The 18,791-nt window shown below is 45.1% G+C and overlaps 1 protein-coding gene and 1 long non-coding RNA gene across 2 annotated transcripts in view; one reads left to right on the top strand and one right to left on the bottom strand.

Moving 5' to 3' along the window:
- Nucleotides 1-516: 516 nt before the first annotated feature.
- skib (v-ski avian sarcoma viral oncogene homolog b) overlaps nt 517-18,791 on the top strand; it is a 34,762-nt gene continuing 16,487 nt past the window's right edge. The window contains exon 1 of the mRNA XM_037776695.1: nt 517-1,948. Coding sequence (XP_037632623.1) covers nt 1,034-1,948 — 915 coding nt within the window. The 5' untranslated portion in view covers nt 517-1,033. The remainder of the gene's footprint in view (nt 1,949-18,791) is intronic.
- On the bottom strand, nt 3,616-12,839 carry LOC119492337. Its single transcript, XR_005207758.1, has 3 exons — nt 8,286-12,839; nt 4,245-4,316; nt 3,616-4,153 (listed from the first exon to the last, which is right to left on the bottom strand). It is a non-coding gene; the product is annotated as an uncharacterized LOC119492337 (long non-coding RNA).

Below are 18,791 nucleotides of genomic sequence, written 5' to 3'. Positions count from 1 at the left end.
TTTTGTATGTTAAGTCTTATTCTGTAAAGTAAAGCAGTCAAATGTATAAATGTAGTGGAGTAAAACGAACAACATTTTCCTCCTAAATGTAGTAGAATAGAAGTATAAAGTAAATGGAAATACTCAAGTAAAGTATGGCTCTATAAGTACCTCAACTATGAACTTAAATACAGTAGAGTACTTGACTGTTTATGCACTAGTTACTTAAACCACCACCATGTGTTTGAGGTTGACCTTCTTAAGCAAATACACAAATATAACCTACAGTATATATTCTAGCTCATCTCATTATAAAAAAAAAAGTTTCTAAAGAAAGCCCCAAAAAAATGCTGATCTTCAAGGCTCAAACATCTGAAAAGTTTATTTTTATATTTCCAAACATCAACTATGTTTTCCTAAAGCTCCACCCTCCTCCCCATCGGTTCAGAGGGATTTTTTTTCTCTTTTTTTTTCTTTTTTCTTTTTTTTTTTTTTTTTAATGTGCAGCTGCCATGTAGCAGAGGGAGGAACAGCTGGCTGAGGGAAGAGCCAGCCCGGGGAGTCAGTCACATTCCTGGCTGGGATTCAATGACTGAACCAGACACAAACAAACAGAGAGGGCGAGAGAGAGAGAGAGAGAGAGAGAGAGAGAGAGAGAGAGACTCACACATTGAGTTAGAGAGGAGACAGACTGAGAGCAGCCAGACTGAGCAGACGAGGCTTATTTCTAGCGAGTTTCTTTTATTTCTAGGAGTGCGTAAAACCGCAAGGAGCGCATAGTAACACGGTGGATAAAACGACTTTTGAGTCTCGGAGTTGTCGACTTCTTTTATCGCTTTTTCTTTCGTGAACAGCCCCTCTGTGAATACCAGCAGCAGTGAGCCCTCAGTAGTTTTCTGAATGGACGCGCTGGGAAGCTTCTCCGGTGACATGGAAATGCGCGTTATTGAGCGCGTGTAGCCGGATGCTATAGAGGACGCACCGAGATCCAGAGAAGTCAATTTGATCATTTTGAGTTGTTTTTTTTAAACTCTCTTTTTTTTCCACTGACAACATGGAGGGCACCAGCTTCCAGCCTCATCCCGGACTCCAACAAACTCTGAAGCAGTTCCACCTGAGCTCCATGCGCTCTCTGGGCGGACCGGCTGCTTTCTCTGCCCGGTGGCACCACCAGCAGGACTCCTACTTCGGTAAGGATGGCAGCAACAAATCCGTGGAGATGCTGCTCACAATACCAACTCAGACGTCGACACCTCCCGTGATGTCCGGTCCCCTCTTCATCCCGTCGGACCGCTCCACGGAGAGGTGCGAGACGGTGCTGGAGCGGGAGCCCATCTCGTGCTTCGTGGTCGGCGGTGAGAAGCGCCTCTGTCTGCCGCAGATCCTCAACAGCGTGCTCAGAGACTTCTCCCTGCAGCAGATCAACTCGGTGTGCGACGACCTGCACATCTACTGCTCCAGGTGCACGGCGGACCAGCTGGAGATCCTCAAAGTGGTGGGTATCCTGCCCTTCTCGGCTCCGTCCTGCGGGCTCATCACGCAGACGGATGCGGAGCGCCTCTGCAACGCGCTCATCTACGGTGGCTCCTATCCGCCTCACTGCAACAACAAGGAGCTGGGCTCTCTGGAGCTGGAGAGAACCGAGAGGAGCTTCAAAGTGTACCATGAGTGTTTCGGGAGGTGTAAAGGCTTGTTCGTGCCGGAGCTGTACAGCAGCCCCAACGCAGCGTGCATCCAGTGCATGGACTGCAGACTCATGTTCCCACCTCACAAGTTTGTGGTGCACAGTCACAAGAGACTGGAGAACCGGACGGTCCACTGGGGGTTCGACTCGGCCAACTGGCGGGCTTATGTGCTCTTAGACCCGGACTACACCGGCAAGGAGGAGAAGAGTCACCTGGAGCAGCTGCTTAAAGAGTTAAAAGGAAAATATGACCTGATGAGCAAGAGGTCCAGTAAATCCTGCAGAGTAAGTCTTAACATTATTATTGTTTGTATGTATGTGTGGATATTTCAACAGCCTACTACAGCATCTGCATTCATTAACATTCATTCTGAGGAAGGCTCATCCTTCTCATCATCAGGCCTGTCACTTGTCTTCTCTGATTGATTGTTTGTATCAACCTATACTGTAGGTTATATTTGTGTATTTGCTTAAGAAGGTCAACCTCAAACACATGGTGGTGGTTTAAGTAAGTAGTGCATAAACAGTCTAGTACTCTACTGTATTTAAGTTCACATTTGAGGTACTTATAGGCTATACTTTACTTGAGTATTTCCATTTACTTTATACTTCAATTACATTTAGGAGGAAAATGTTGTTCGTTTTACTCCACTACATTTATTTATACATTTGACTGCTTTACTTTACAGATTAAGACTTAACATACAAAACAAATGATCACTTTATGAAATATGATGCAATGGTATTAATCTACCTAACAGTATATACATCTATTAAAATTAGCTCGACCAACTACAACAGTGAAATGCTTATTGGACCATGAATGCATAAGCATTAATAATAATCTAATGATATGATGTCTAATAGTATCAGGGATTTTTTTCTGCATTGAATACTTTGACTTTTGATATTTTGAATACATTTTGTTGATAATACTCAAGTTTATTATCAATTATGTATAACATTTTTAATGCAGGACTTTTACTTGCTAACTACTTTTACTTAAGTACATTTTTGTTGCCAGTGTCTTATTATAGACACCCCCCAACAGAGTTACAATGCAAATCACATGTCACATCACATTATTTATTTATTTATTATTTTATTTAAAAAAGGGACCATGTACAGTTTAAAACATAAATGTCACCATTTGATGCCAGATTACAGCTTTAAGCTATAATTCACATCTGTAAATCCCTTGGCAGGTCAAAACAAAGAAACATACTACAGTCATATACAAGAAAGAACATACAAAGTGCACAATACACAGCTACACACAATAATAGCACATCACAAAATATGCTTGTCAAGTAAAAGCAAGTCATGAAGACCATGGAGTAAAGATCAGTGAGTACAGAGCTGTGTCTCCTCTCTACTCCTGAAACACCTCATATGAATGCCTCATATATTATTTCTGAAAGAGGTGACAGTGTGAAGCCTCTAACCATCAGCTGACGCCCCTCAGCATCCCCCATCCCATCCCATCCTCCAAAACTCACCGGTCCACCCCCATCACCCTCAGGGTTACCCAAGGGCATCTGCATTATGATAAATGGAGTCCCGATGATATATTTTATTAGTGTGAGAGGGGAGAGGTGGAGAGGGGGGGCAGGGAAGCCCATTATGGTGCCACGAGGTGGGGAAGGGGATAAGAGTTTAATGAGGTTTGGGATATGGAAATGTGTGTGTGTGAGAGAGAGAAGGTGTTGTGGCTGGTCAGGATAGGATAAGATATGAGTGTGTTTATGTGTGTATGTGTGTCACTGTCCAGGCTCCTTGCGTGGGTCCGAGATGTTTAGTGTGGCCAAAGGAGGGCCAGGAGACGAGGTGGCTGTTCCTTCGTCACAGAGCAGCTGCTGTGTGGGACTCTGCTAATGAGTGGACATCTCTGTATGCATCACCATGGTGCTGCTCCATGTCTGAGCAGGAGCCAGGAGATGTCTCACAGGGAAACCTCAGTACACTCTCTTTGAAAAGATGCTCAGGAAAATGTCTTATAGAAACATTTCTGAAATAACGACAGGGGGGAAGGTTATCAGTCCTGGATGCAGCTACACAGGCGTCCACAGCTGATTTATATCATGTTTTCCCCATAAATTGGACCCAGACGTCTTTGTACAGTCCAGAAATATATCTGTCTGTAGAAGAAAAAAAGTTATCGCGGGTCTTGGGTCAGCACCTGTGGCTAATTTCTTCCTAACTGCAGTCAGCAGGAGTTGATGTATCACTTGTGAGTTATATATTTTCTCAAAATGGTGACAGTCTTTTCAGTGTGTGTGAAATACTCGGGGGCTGAGCATCATGGAGGGAGCGTGGCGGAGGGGGCAGTGCTGCGTTTGCTGTGGTTCACTGTCAGTCGCGTCCCAGTTAGCAGACAGGCCTGGTCCTCAGGGAGCTGCACACCAGCGCTCCCCCATACATCAGCCTGACAGGCCGAGCTGCTGAAAGGCCGGACGGGGGCTTCGCAGACCGCGCTTTGGCTCGGCTTACCTATGAAACAAAAACTCAATGTTATCAACCTGCCTCAGCCTCCCTCTGATGTCAGAGTGTTTTATTAATAAGAGATTGCCTCGAAGGTTACCTCCTCTCTGCCTGTATCATCTGTCTAGACTCCCACCTCATCTTCTGTACGTGGTGGTGGTGGCTGCTGATACTGCGGGGAGGAAACTCATTTATTGCTGATGTAGCATGTGTTTTCTTGTGGAATAGTTTTGAAGTGTGATTTGCTAGAGAGATTTTTAAGTGTGATTTACAATTATGTCTTATTGATAGGCAGTGAATGTAGAAAGTGAAACATAACCAGACTCCTCAGGCAAAGCAGAAGCCGGATCAGAGGAGGGAATGAGACCCATTGTGTCTGTTTTGCATCAAATCCAGCATTTGGTCATTTGGCTCTTTGCTTAATGTGCAGATGAGGGCAGATTGCTGAGAGGGGAGGCTGCAGACTCTCATTCAGGAGATGCAGGGTGTGTGTGAGCCAGGCCTTGACATGTGTTGTCAAAGGGCCGTAACCCCTGACCTTTCCCCAAAGACACTGACCCAGCCATCCCCCATTCTTTTCACACCATCCAATCACGTACCCTTGCGTCCAGTCCGCTGGCCAGATGGCTGTCTGATAAAGGACGGAGGGATATACAGTGGACAGATAACAAACTCTAACCTGCAGATTGACTCCAATAAAAACGACCATTTTTGTGACGCTTAAGTCACAGCGCTCTCTGCTTCCGATTCTTAGGTGATTATTTTGCTGACACACTGACAAAAAGTATATGTAAATTTCATGGAAACTGTGTCCAATTCAAATTACTTCTTCCATTGTGTTGAACCTTGCGTGTAATCATTTGAATGTCAACTTTTCTGATTAGCATGAAAATATTCAAGAAAGAGGATTGGAATTGCAAAAACTTGTTTTTTTCCCCTTCAAAGTCAAATACTTCTGAGCATTAACTGTAAAAAAAAATCCCTAAGAAGTGAGGGCAATGTGATCAATCATCTGACTGAGTGGAGAGCAAAAGGGGACTCTGGAGAACTGTGTAGACCCTCCTTAATGGAATGGATATTAAAGCCATTCAACTGAGGCCAATTTATGCCATTTTTCATCCCATTGTTCTCCTCACTTCGATGAAATTAGCCTCGAACCTGGAGCAAGCCAATCAAAAGTGTGTCGAAGGGTAAAGGGTTTGTGTATTTGCAGTTGTTAGCAGTTATTAAAAGTGAATGAAAAATACCGCTTACATCAGGTAACTGTGGGTTTATCTGCACTTGTGTGTCTTTAGGTATATGGCGAGTATACGAGGCGTGTTTGCATGTAAACAGCCGAGTGTAATGACTGGATCAGCTGTGCGAGCCAGATTAAAATGAGCTCTCTGCCGGCTCATTTCCATTCCCATCTGTCTGCTGACCTCTGGGAAGCCCTGAAAGCTGACAGCGTGCATCTCTTTGGTCCTTGATGGGCTTGTCTGCCCAGCGTTGACCCAGCCAGCTTAGACCAGTCCCGCCCACATCACCTAGATACGCATATAGTCATTTGCATTTAGTTCAGATTTAGCACGTCTCTAAATATCGCTCCTGGTGCAACAGATTCACGATCTTGGTAGTTCGTCGCTTGGGTTTGATTTGCCTTCTCCTACTTATACTTCTTTCGGAAACTCATTCTTTTGAGAGCAGTCGCCTGACTCCCAAACCCCTCCTCAACCCTCCCATCACCTTGTCAATGCAGTGACTGCTGGACAGAGCATTGTGGCCAAAGCACGGACAGCGTGTCAAGGCAAAGGGGGTGTCGGGAGCTCCCAGGGGTTGTGGCCTCTATTCTGGCAGGGGTGACCCCATGTTAAAAGGGTGTCAGCTGGGGTTCTGTCATGGGTGATGTGCGCTAAAGACCCGCCGCCTCCTTTGTTTGAGGGCCGAGCTTTCAGAGGCTGTGAAGTGCAGCCTCTTCTCTTTGTTAGTGCCTTGTTTCTTTGGGTGCTGCGTGGATTGGTCTGTAACCTCCAGCCTCTCTCCCAGGGTGGGAAATCCATGCTTGTGTGAGTTTGCCCCGTCACTGGTTTCCTGGTTATGCGCTCAAAGACAGATTGGAGCCTGTAGTGGTGTCTGCATGTCTGATAGAGATAGGGCTGGGCCACAGTTCAATATTATTGTTTATCCACTTTCAGCAGAATCATCAATGATCTTTTCATGATATTCCCACACAAATGTTGTTCAAATCGACGATTCTTTGCAAGTTTTAATTCAAATGTAACTAAATTAGTTATTTAATTAATTTATTATTTTTATATAAAAAAATATATTATTTTATTATTTTTTATTTTTTATATTATTATTATTTGTATTTATTTATTTTACACAAATGACAAGTTTGGCCTCATGTAATGCTTTGAACACATCAAATTGATTATTTTATGTGATTTTGAATACATTTGCCTCCATGCTCTATGTGCTATATATCAATATTGGAAAATATCCTAATTAATATTGTGATGTTATATTGATTTTAACCCTATTACCTTTTTTGTTTGGATATGTTAAAGCAAATTCAAATATATCGCAATACTTTTGCCCAGATTCCTCCATAAATTATGATGTGTTTGCAGTGGTGGAAGAGTAAAAGTAGCAATACCACCATGTGAAAATACTCTGTTACAAGTAAAAGTCTTAGCTCAGTAAAAGAATTGACATCAAAATGTACTTAAAGTATCATAAGTAAAGAGCGAAGATGATACTCATAATGGCGGAAAATGTGGATATTATATTATTACACTGTATATTGTGTATGTGTTGTTAATGTTTAACAATGCATCATATTATTTAACTGATCCAGGGACAAGATCTGCAAATTAGCTACAGCTAGAAGTCTTATATACATTGCATCGGTTGCACTTTAATTAAGTGTAACAGTGCCTACATGTATTGTCCCTGTCAAATAAATAAATAAATAAAATCACATTATTGTTTTGTATGTAAAAGTACAAAATTTCCCTTTGAAATGTAGAGGAGTGTGTAATGGAAATACCAAAGTAAAGTACAGGCATCTCAAAATTCTACTCAAGTGCAGTACTTAGTATTAAATGTACTTAGTTACATCCGACTGATGTGTTGTGGGTGAATATTTACACATATTATTTATGAGAAAAAGTCATTAGGGATGTTTACATAGTTGCGAGTTAGAGGCATTCATAGTTAATTTAGCTCAGCTCCGCCGCTCCAATATGTTCGGGAGATAATGATAAAGCTAAAAAACAAAGTTTATTTGTAAAACACTTATGAAAATCATTGGTTAAAGTCAAACATGCTTGTTAACAAGTTAAAATTAGATTATAAGAAAGCCTCTCCAAGTGTTTCGTAGAGAAAAGATGTTATGACTTTATTGTACACAACTATTTAAAACTGTAAAAGAAAGCATTTCTGCAATATCAGATAGTCTCATTCAATGCAATATCAGTATCATGCCAGTATACTGTATTGCCCATCTCTATTTCTGATCGTTTCATGTGGACAGTATTTAGCTTCGTTCCTCTCTAAACCTCGATGACACAGCAGCAACACAGTGCTAATGTGTGAAAGACTTCTTGTATAACTCGCAGAGTGAGGGAGGAGGATGATTAGTGTTGATCAGCGATGATGAGATGAGGGAGGAGATGAACGCTGGCTGTGACTGCAGTCAACAAGCCAGTCGGTCCGCCGGTCCGTTAGTGGCAGAACAGATGCCTGTATTGGGTTAGTGTTATTCCACAATCATCATCAATTCCTCCTCGATCACCTCCTGATTTCCAGCTCTGTGATTAAGAGTCAGGCCCATCTGGTGCAGAGACAGGAAATCCTGGAGTCTGCATCTGCTGCTGGCTGAGCGACTAAGCTGCTGCAGTCAGGGGGGGGGGGTTAAACTCTGATAATCCTACATAACCCCTGGAATGCAGAGACCACAGTGCACATCAAAACTGTCATCTTCTCTGGACAGCGTCTTCAGGAACACGGAGAGACTGAATGTCATCCACGGACTCTCTCCTCCTTTCGTTGGCCCACTCTAAGCATCCTCACAATTTATAACCCAGTCCCTCTGGAATTTTGTAATTAGAGCATGAATTAGATATACGGCATGTTACAACAGCGTAATTGTACATACCAATTTGAGTCTTCTGATGAGACTTTAGAGGCCAGAGACATGAGCAGGATATTTATCCCCTCAAATTTTCCCTCTGTCTCTCCTTAATGACCCTCAGCTCTGAGCTAGAGAACTGTTAGACCACATTGGAGATGTGCTAATGGAGCTCCAGCCCGAGCAGAAGTAGGCCCTGCTGGTGCCATATGACAAATCGGCATGCTGCTCTCGCCTACAATCCGCCCACCGCCCACCTCTAAAGCTATCATAAGGATTAGCTCACGCAGCTAAACCAAACAGACTGCTCAGTGTTCAGACAGCATTTGGCCCAAATCTTGTTCGTGCCTCCTGTTTCGATGGCTAGCAGATCACAATCGGGGCCGCTATCTTTTCACTTGCGACTGGTGCGGTGCCGAGTTTGCAGCACAGTGCTGTGTGCGGCTGTGGGGTGTTGGGTGTGGGGTGGGAAGGAGAATGAATGTTTTAAGGATTTACACGGCTCCCTTTGCTTTTCGGGATATGCATAATTAAAATTTTTGGGATTAGGATGGTTTAGATTAACTTTGAATTCTCCGCTGAGTTCAGGAGACGGCGGAAGCGGAGGACATGCAGAGGGGCGTGAATGTACTTTTTTTGTCTTGCTAGTGACATAAAAGCTCAGATTCTGGAGAAATAGTTTACCTTGTTCTATGAACAGTATGTGTGTGAGCGTGTGGGCAGGTGTGGACCTCAACGTTCAGAGGTCTCTGTCAGATTCCACACACTCTCAGAAAGGACTCGTCCTCAGTTGGAGTCTGCTCCGTACGCCTGTGATTGGAGGGCGGCTGTGGTTGCTAAGCAGAGCTGCTCTTCCTGTGCTAAATAAGAACTTCGTGCTCTCTGGCTGGTGGGCTCAAAGAAGCGCGCCAGAACACACACAAAACACACACACACACACACACACACATACTGTACGAACGCACAGACCTCACAGTGCATAGACCTCTTACAGTACAGAGACCTCACCCTCCTCCATTCACTGCCCATCCTCTTTCATTGTGACCTCCAATGAAAGTCTCTCCTCCTCCTGCTGCTGCTGCTGCTGCTGCTTTCTCCTCCTCCTCCTCTTCCTCCTCCTCCTCCTTCTCCACTCTGCATCACACACACTTCTCCCACAGGTCAGCACTGTATAAAAGCTCCCCTCTCCATCACCGAGACCTCCATGTCTGACACCTCCTCTGCCCCGCCACCATCACTCACCTCCTCCATTTGACACCTCCTCGACCCTGTAGGACACACACACACACACACACACACACACACACACACACACACACACATACAGACACAGGCTCTCCTCCTCCACTGAGATCTCCTACTGCACTCCCCCTCACACTGCATTATACTTAGATCTCCACCTCCACTGTAGTGAGCACATGCTGTATCAGTCTGTATTCAGACTGGCCTACATACGCCGCACATGTATCACTGTGCTGTTCCAGGGGTGTGAGGGCTGATCGTCTCGTTTTGAAGAGATGAAAACTCCTCGCCATCTGTCTGCGTTTTGTTCATCATAGATAGATAGATGGATGGATAGATGGATAGATAGATAGATAGATGGATAGATGGATAGATAGATAGATAGATAGATAGATAGATAGATAGATAGATAGATAGATAGATAGATAGATGGATAGATAAAAATGGAGAGGTAGTGCTACTTTGTCAGGATGACCTCATAACCATCCTCTATCTCCTTTTCCAGGCTCGTTTCAAGAGCCCGCTAAATGAACAAATGAGTGGGATCCACATTATTTTCGGCTCTCTCCTGTTTTTGCCGTGTGCCATTACGGGCGCCTATCATCTCACGTATCTGCTCTGCCGCCAGGACATTGCATCTCAAAATCTGATCTACTGTAAGAGCACTGTGTCTTCTCCTCTTCTCCGGACCGACCCTCTCTAATAAACGGTTTATTTCTCTTAGCTTAGTCTCGCAGGGGTCAGAGCTTTAGGGTTGTATAGCAGAACAATCAGTCAGTGTTGGTGAAAAGCTGCGAGCCCCTGTGTGCTCTTCAGACCAGCTCGACATGCTTTCTTGCAGAGACGGAGCAATGCAGCATTGTCAGCAGGCACCCGTATCAAATGAATTCAGCACAGCTGTCCTAGCGGACTCTATTGCAGCGAGGGGGGAGAAAGTTATTTATTCAGTATTACAGTCACCCCGGGATCCGTCATGGTCACTCTGTGCCACAGCATCATCTGGTCAGGTGGATCTTTTCTCCTTCTTTGACCTTGTTAGTCTTGTTTATTACCTCATTGAAAAGCAGAATGTTTCTGAATCTCAGCATCCCGATTCGGTTTCTGCCCCACCTTGCTCTCACTTTCTGCTCTTTCTCCCTGCATCAGTGCAGCAGGCTGTACATTTATAAAGACAGGCGTACAGATGGGCCACAGTTGCTCACATGCTGAGGACACCTCTTCCCTCACTACCCCTCCCACTCCCCCTTTTTGCAGGTGTCTAATAGTTGCAGGGTTGCCCCCCGCGCCGTGCTCGCTGTGCCGGCTGCCCAGCAGGGCCGCCTGCCTCCCCTTGTGCTTGTGGCGTTGACAAGCGTCTGGCTTTATTTCCAGCTAGTCGACGAGCGCAGACACAGACAGCCATGGCCTGAAATAGAGCAGGCCAGCCCTTTATCCTATAATGAGGGGACTATTATAAGCCGCGTGTCTTAAGCAGAGTATCGGGCTGGTGTCAAGAGAAGAGGTAGTACATGCATCATCTTGAAAAACGTCAAGCTGCTTTTCAGATTATCATCAAAAACTAAGTAATAATCACCTCTCCTTCTGGCACCAACAGTCCTAATGTGCTGCAGAGGAGTATGTGTTTGAGTGCAAGGGCAAGTGACCTTTTATGATATGCTGTAAACACTCAAGAGAGAAAAAAACATGAAGACTGTATGACAGTTTTGAACTACAAAATATGGCTATGACAACAAAACAAGCACATATTTCGGAGATAATCAATTCACTTCTGACCTCAATTGTGTGAAATCAAATGCACAGATGATAGTGTGGTCGGGGCATCTGTCCCATATGGAATGTATGAATTATTCCAGAGGTAATAGCAGCGCATTGTTGGTGCACTCATCTTCACAAAGACGCCCATCTCTGCATGTCCATATTTAATTCACCCCTTTCAGCTGCCGAACTGTACAGGCTGCTGATATAATGAGTCCCTCCAAAGAGATTAGTCGCCCTATCATCAACGCAGCTCCCTAATTTCTCTGCCTTTTGTTGCGGTGCAGGCTGCACTAAATGGGATAAAGGGGCTTGGCCGGACACAGTGGGAGGAAGTGGCTTTTGTGTTGCTAGCAGGTGCAGTGGAATGACAGTGTGTTTTTTTTTTTGGGATGTATGCGTACATGCATGTACGTGTGTGCGCGTGCGGTTCGGCGTCTGGCCGGGCCAGAAGGGTATTTGGTCCCCGAGCGCCGCTGAGATACACCAGGAACCTCTGGAGCTCGACTTGAACCCTCAATCACAGGGCTCCTCAGGGGTTTGCAGTAAATTCTTCAGGCGAATGGTTTTCTCTCCCTTTCCTCCTCCTCCTCCTCCTCCTCCTCTTTCTTTCTCTCTCTCTTTTTCTGCTCACATCTGGTGAACAGCGCTAGCACCCCTGTCATCTTTTACTGCGTTGAGGTCATTTCCACCCTATCGGTAAAGTGGAAACACATGATGTGCAGGGTTCGGCCTTAATGGGGTGGGGCTGGCATGGACCAGCACTGACACAGCTTTACAGCCAAGAGCTGCCAAAACAGCCTCTCTGTGGAATGCCTCCGACTTTAAAATTAAAGACATTTGGGGTAAATAATGTTAGAATGCTTATATTTACCCGTTACATACATAACTGCTGTAATTAGTTGCTTTTTTTTTAAACATGTATAGGATGTTTACATGTTTTTCCTGTAATGAAATGGAGCAGCAAAGCAGAGCTGAACATGTCATTCATGGACGCTTTGAAACTGAAAACAAAAAGAAAGAAAGCCACCACTATTGTTCGGCTACAGAAGGATAATAAGTATATAATGAATACCAACTCCGGAAAGACATGTTTCTCCTTTTGGAGTTTCTCTACCGCCGTTCCAAGTTTTATTTTTGCTGTAAAATTCCTCCCCTCACTCGCTTTTTCCCTCTTAATCACATTATTGATTCCAACTGGTGAGCTGGGGAGACTTTGGCAGACACTCTGGATAAAGGGTGTGTCCTCAAGTTTAATTGGGATTCTCCTTTAGCAATAATGTGGATTTCCTCAGCTCTGTGCCCCGCTGCGCCATTCTTCTTCTTCAAATGCTTCACACCACAGCTCGCAGTGTTTGTCATTCTCGGGTATCTGAGCTTGTGTCATTTGTGAAGACTCAGCTCCGCCATCTGACACATTTTAGTTGATTTCTTGACAGTGCATTATTAGTATCAGCTCTGTATGAATTAATTGTTCTGTCACGTTGACTACTTTTTATGGTAACAGTTTATTTTCTTTTTTTTCGTTGCTGTAATGTAATGAAAGCACTGTTCTGTTTGCAACTTGCAACAGTTAAAAACATTTTGCCACTTTCTTTGCTAAAGTATCTCAATGGAATAAACAGTTTTACTGTCTCCCTTCAAGGATCCCAATGTGTCTCCAAGCAAATTCCAGTCACACTGTGGTTTCCATTTTGTGGTAGACAGAGCTGCAGTGTAAAAAGGGGTGGGCTGCAGTCAGTCAGTTACTGCTGTCTGTGGGTAGACTACAGGCAGCAGAGTGGCTGCTAGCAGCAGCTGCATGGATTTTTATTCCTGCTGTCCAACAGGACTCCATCATAGACTGCAGCAGCACTCGTTATTGAGGGCACACACTCCTGTGCTGCATGCCTCTGTCCTCATTACCTCTGCAGCAGCTTAGCTCTCTGCCTTTGTTCTCTCTCTTGGCTTGAAACTGGAGAATATGGAGAGAAGTGCTGAGGCTGCAGTTAGCTCGGCTGCCCACAACTTCTGCCGCACAGGAAAAAACACAGCACAGACAACCACCACCCCCCTAAGCCCTCTTGTCTACATATTTCCACAAAGCCAACGCACAGGGGATGCTCTACTTTGATTCATCCTCCTGACTTGGATGTGGGCTGTTTTTTTTGCTCCGTGCTTCTTACATTTTCTGGTCGTCGCCCTGGCTGCTTGTGTCGCTCGTCTGATTTAAAGATTTCATTCTTAAGTGCGTTTGTGTGCCGGCCTACTGACCAAATGCCCTCATGGCCAATCTGCTGTGTGAAAGGTCCCATATAGACTCGTCCCTCAGAGGCGTCAAACAGCAGCCGTGCGGAGTGGCTGGAGGGACAGTAAACTTTTATCACACTAATAACCCACAGTCACAGCTACCTTAATGGCTTAGGCAGCCACGCCAGGGGTTGCCTGGAGGTCAGGTTGAATTGCAGGACATAAATGGCGGAATCCAACCGGTAGAACAAATAAAGGAAGAAGAAGAAAAGGAGGGACATCCGAGGTGAGCAGAGGGGGAAGAAAGTTGTTATTGGAAGAGCAGATAATCACTTAAATTGATTTGCAGTAAAAGGAAGCCATTGATTGGACTGCTCTTTTATAACAAGGCGATCTGTGGCCTTTTAACCCTCTTTCCCACCCAACTCTGCACGCTCGCAAACCTTGGACTCAGTCCGAGCATGCCGTCAAAGGGCACAACTCCTACACAAGTGACAAGTGAGTGAAAACATTTGCCCAGCACTTGGTGAAAACATGGCCGTCGGTCAGAGAAGCAGCAGCAGCAGAAGTATGAGTGTGAGAAAGGGGATTTGTTAATGGAGTTCAAATCTAAACTTTTTCTCAGATTGCTCTCTCTCTCTCTCTCTCTGGCTGAGGTGGACGGGTCTTGAGAGTGTTTGTTTTAGGTGAAGTCAGTGCTGGAACAGAATGTTGTGAACCGCAGGCCAGACTGTGGTTCTGCGGTTCAGCTTCGACCTGAATGCAGACGGCTCTGTTTGTTTTGCTTCTCCGTTTCTCAGGGAGAAATTTAGACGCTGCCAAAGTCCTGCGCTCACACCCAAGACACGCAAATAAAAACCCTTTCACACAGAAGAAGGAGAAAAAAAAATGTACCTGGGTGTAGTCGCTACATCTGGACCTCAGCACCACCCCGGAGCATGCAGGGGTACATTGGTGTCTCTGCTCTCATCTTGTAAAAGGGCTCTTTGGGAGATGAGATGGCGTTTGATTGTTTCAGTGGCAGGATGTTTGTGTGTTTTGTTCCAAAGCCTTTTCATAAATAGCAGTTTTTATGTTGCTGAGGTCAACTGGTTTTACTAGACTAGAGAGGCAAGTCCAGAGGCACGGAGGCCTCCCCACCATCTGGCAGCCATAAAAGGGGGAGCAGGAGGTTTTTAGAGGGGGTTTATGGGATGGTCGGGTGAGACATTGAGGGGAGGAGAGACAGAGTGGATGGTGGACTCTGGTTGCCCCCGAGCTGCAAAGCTTCCTCCGCAGTCTGAATGACAGGTCAGAAGTTCATTGCCTTTTTTTTCATCCTGCATCTGCCTTGTAAGGTGAAGGAGGTGACGGTTGGTTCAGAGTTCGAGGGCAAAGGAGAGGACGTCACCATGAAGCTGTTATCACGGCTGCAAATAAAGATGTATTCCGGGCGAGAGATCTTTGTTGTGATTTAATGAGCTGGCTGTATTTTAAAAGTGTTTCAGGAGACGGTGGCTCAGCGAGTGTGTGTCCCCTTGTTGTTGCATCGCCGTCAGCTTGTTATGCTGTGCAGAAGATCAGATCTGAGCCCTACAGATGGTGCAGAATTATGTGGCTGCGTAAACACCGGTGATTCAATGGCTTGGTGTTGTTTGGGTATGCGTCACCCTCTCAAAGCGCCCTGCACACCACAGAGTAGCGAACAGTAAGTTGTTTTGTACGACTACAGAATCCAGGCTCTCTCTTTTCTGGTCCAGAAACAGCCTTTATACAGTCAGGTGGTGGCTTTATTTTGTTTGCACATCTGACTAAAGTGGGAATAACAGCATTGTTAAGCGATGAAAATACTGGAGTGCGAGGCCAGCGCGATTCTCGTGGCGATTCCTGCGATGAAGACACTCCTGAGAGTCTCAGTTATGTTCTGCTGGAAGATTTCTTTCCCAGTTTTTAAGAGCTGGAGCTGTCTGGTCCATCTGAAGCTGGATGCTCAGCCTTATAGGTTTTCCAGAATGGGGTTATCATTGCAGAGGACTGTGCTGCTTTGCTGACTCTGGCACTGATACCTCCCAGAGAGATTTCATCTTTTGTTATGCTGCAGCTGAGATGTGTTAACCCTTTAGCCCCTTCAAGATATTTAGGTGATACATTATGGAGCTCTGCTTTACCCACTGCAACCCTCCCGTGTCACCGTACGTATGTGTGTAAAATAATAGTATAGTAGAAGCCAGTGTGTTTGTCATATAAATGAGTTATATTAACCTTTTTCTCTCGCCGGTCTGTGGTCGGGTTTTTAGACCCTCTGCCGCTTTGTACAGTTTGTATATGAAGAGACGAAAAGTGCTGACAGCAAAAGAATGAGAGCGTGTTTGGCAGGCACGCCCTTGTAGGTTTCTGTGTCACTCAACTCTAATAAATTTTTAATCGTTTCCTTGCTGTGGTATAGAGCTCAACATGGCTCTGCTCAGTCACACGCTATTTAGGCGGCTCATGCTCGGTTCAACTCATAAAATGGGGGGAACAGAAAGTGTAAGGTAGGTATTTTCACTCATTAAGACCAAAAAAGTTTCTGTTTCAAGTTGCGGGCCGTTTTCTCACTTTACTATGTGGGAAATGTACCAGCAACGTTTTAGTTTTCTTATTGTAGGTTGATTTATATACAAATAAACCCAGAAGGATTTGCTTGTGTCTCTATTAGAGCGGCAAATATGAATCAATCAGTCGTTTGATAGAATGATTGACAACTGTTTTGAGAATCGATTCATCGTTTTTCAAGCAGAAATGTTTGATGGTTTTGAGGTTATAAAATGTGAGAATTGGCTGCTTTGTCCTTGTCTATAGTAAGCTGAATAACTTGGGGTTTTGGACAAAACAAATTAATTAATCAAACAATTAATCTATCAACCGAAAATATAATCAACGATAAAAGATAATTGTCACTTGGAGTATTTCTCCCTGAGGCAGACGGTGTCACCTCGCGTTATATCAGAGGCAATTTCAGCGGTTCATTTCAGAATCCGTATTATGAGGTTTATTTTGGAGTGTCTCCAAAAATTATCATGACAATGGTATTAAATATACTTCCATTGCCAAGAACTTTGATTGCACTTGACAAACTTTAAAGAAAGCATCAAAGACATCTTCAAAAGCCGCCACAGTGAAAGAGTCCCGCCAGAGATCCACTGAGAGCCTCTCAACATACTCGGGGCCGGTTTTATTCCCTCACATTTTGCGTCATGTCCGAGTCTCGAGCTCTAAGAAAAGCAGTGAAATAAAGAAAGCCCAGCAGGCCCTTGATTGAGAGGCTGGAAATGAAGGACTCTGCTCTTGCTTTAGTGGTTCCGTCCACTGCAGTGATTCAGGGGATAAAAATGTGGCCTGTGTCTCTTTAAGAGCGCTGGCCTGTCTGCAGAATGCATCAGTCCTGTGGAGCAGACACAGGCCAGCAGGAGGAGGGGGGGGTGAAGGGAGGAGCGTGGGGCTGTGCGGAGGGAGGAACGAGGACAGGAGGGAACAGCCGCAGTCTGGGCTTCCAGCCTCCTGGCTAGACTGCTGAAAGTTATTATTGAGTTCCTGTGTAGGGCCTCCCCTCCCTGCGGCATACTCCTCTGTGCTCACTACGAGGTAGACGGGGAGTACGGGGAGAGGCAAAGAGAAAAGTTGGCAGCCTCCCATGCCCCTTTGCAATGACCGTATATGCAACAAATAAAGGATAATTTTGTTTGATTGTGCGTTTTTGCAAGGGTGAAGCCTTTTGAAAGACGGAGAGCAACCACACGCGCTAACAGCCTTACAGCTGCTCGACAGCAGCTGAAACTGCGGCCTAGCTCGCTGTTGTCTTAAGTTACAGTTTAGCAGACATGTCCTGTTTTCTTAGGAATGGCCTTAACTAGTCAAGACAAGAAGGTTGGCGGTTCACCAATGAGAAAGCAGCGAACTAAATCCTCTCCTGGCGTGCTAAGTGATGAGTATGATTCAAGGACAGGTGGTGGGAGGACGACGACTCCTTCGGTCTCCTTCAAACTCGTCCTTACAGTAAAGGACGGCCATGAAATAAAAAAGACTTCTTAAAGCATAAAGAGTATCGATAGCTTCTCCGGCACAAAAGCTGGTTTGCATTTCTTGCAGTATAATTGGTAGGTTATCTTGTCCAACCTGCAGATTTGCTGTAGAAAGACCACGGAGATTACATAGTTACACACATCATCATCATCATCATGTCCTCCTCTCAGGCCTGTGCCTGCCTGCAACACTAATCCTCAGCCTGTCTTCACTGTTAGCAGCTACATTAGCGCCACAAAGCGCCTGCGTCCTTCCAGCTCAGCCCACCAAGAGAGAGACAGACTTTTATGTAACGCTCTGTCCGGTGTATTTGTTCTGAACCTGCTGTTGCTTAAAGCGAGGATCCCGCAGGTTAACAGTACCCAGCTGCTGCCCGTCCTACTGTACTGAACGTGTCACGGGCTCCGGCTCGCCAAAACGCCTGAGCCCCATGCAGCACCTGAGGCTCGTCAGGTTTTCCCGCACATATCTTCTGCAGCATGTCACACATGTGCCCTGATTAATCCCAGCATGTGTCTTCATTCATGGTCAGTGCGATCATTCGGCCTCCGTTTTTAAAGCCGTCTCGGCCAGGGTTTTTGCAGGAAAGCTGGGTGAAAAGGGGGGAAAACCCTGGCGCTGAAATGGGTATTTTGTGGAGTTCTGTTTGTTGAGTCAGAGCTTAGTTGGGCTCTACTGTTATGTGGTTGCCATGGAGAAAAACACAGGCTCTTGTGCAATAAAATCATCCAGGAAAAGACATTTCCAAGAATTTTTCAGAGTCAAGAAACAGACGGCAAATTGCAGAATTCATGAGGTGCTGCGGTCCACCACCCGCCCCTCTCAGCCCTCCATTTTAGAGCGCTCGTATTCATTTTATGAAGGCTGCGAGGCCCGAGCCCTCTCACCTATTTACTTCTGTAAGTAGATATGTTTTCCTATGAACGGAGGAGGGAAACAAAACCAGTGTTTAAGGATGGAATGTGTGATCTTAGGAACGGATGTTGTGGGTGTTTTATCCCCTATTTCCCTTACAGACAATTCCTTGAACAAGTGGAAACAAGTGAAATGCTATTTGATCTCTGTCAAATATTACTGTACACACTCACACTGTGAGGCCCTCCTACATTTGACTCAGTGAGGAGAACATTTTCAGAGGCAATGTTTTGACAATTAATTGCTCGAACACTTATAAAACCAACTGGCTTTCTTGTTTTTTTCCTCAAGCTGTAATTCTCTTCAGTTACGTCAAGGCTCCTTATTGCTCTTTAATATGAGGTCTTTCAT

The sequence above is a fragment of the Sebastes umbrosus genome, chromosome 1, assembly GCF_015220745.1.
Source record: "Sebastes umbrosus isolate fSebUmb1 chromosome 1, fSebUmb1.pri, whole genome shotgun sequence".
NCBI lineage: Eukaryota > Metazoa > Chordata > Actinopteri > Perciformes > Sebastidae > Sebastes > Sebastes umbrosus.
Note: the sequence above shows the minus strand (reverse complement) of the source record. Positions and strands in the feature narration are given on the sequence as shown.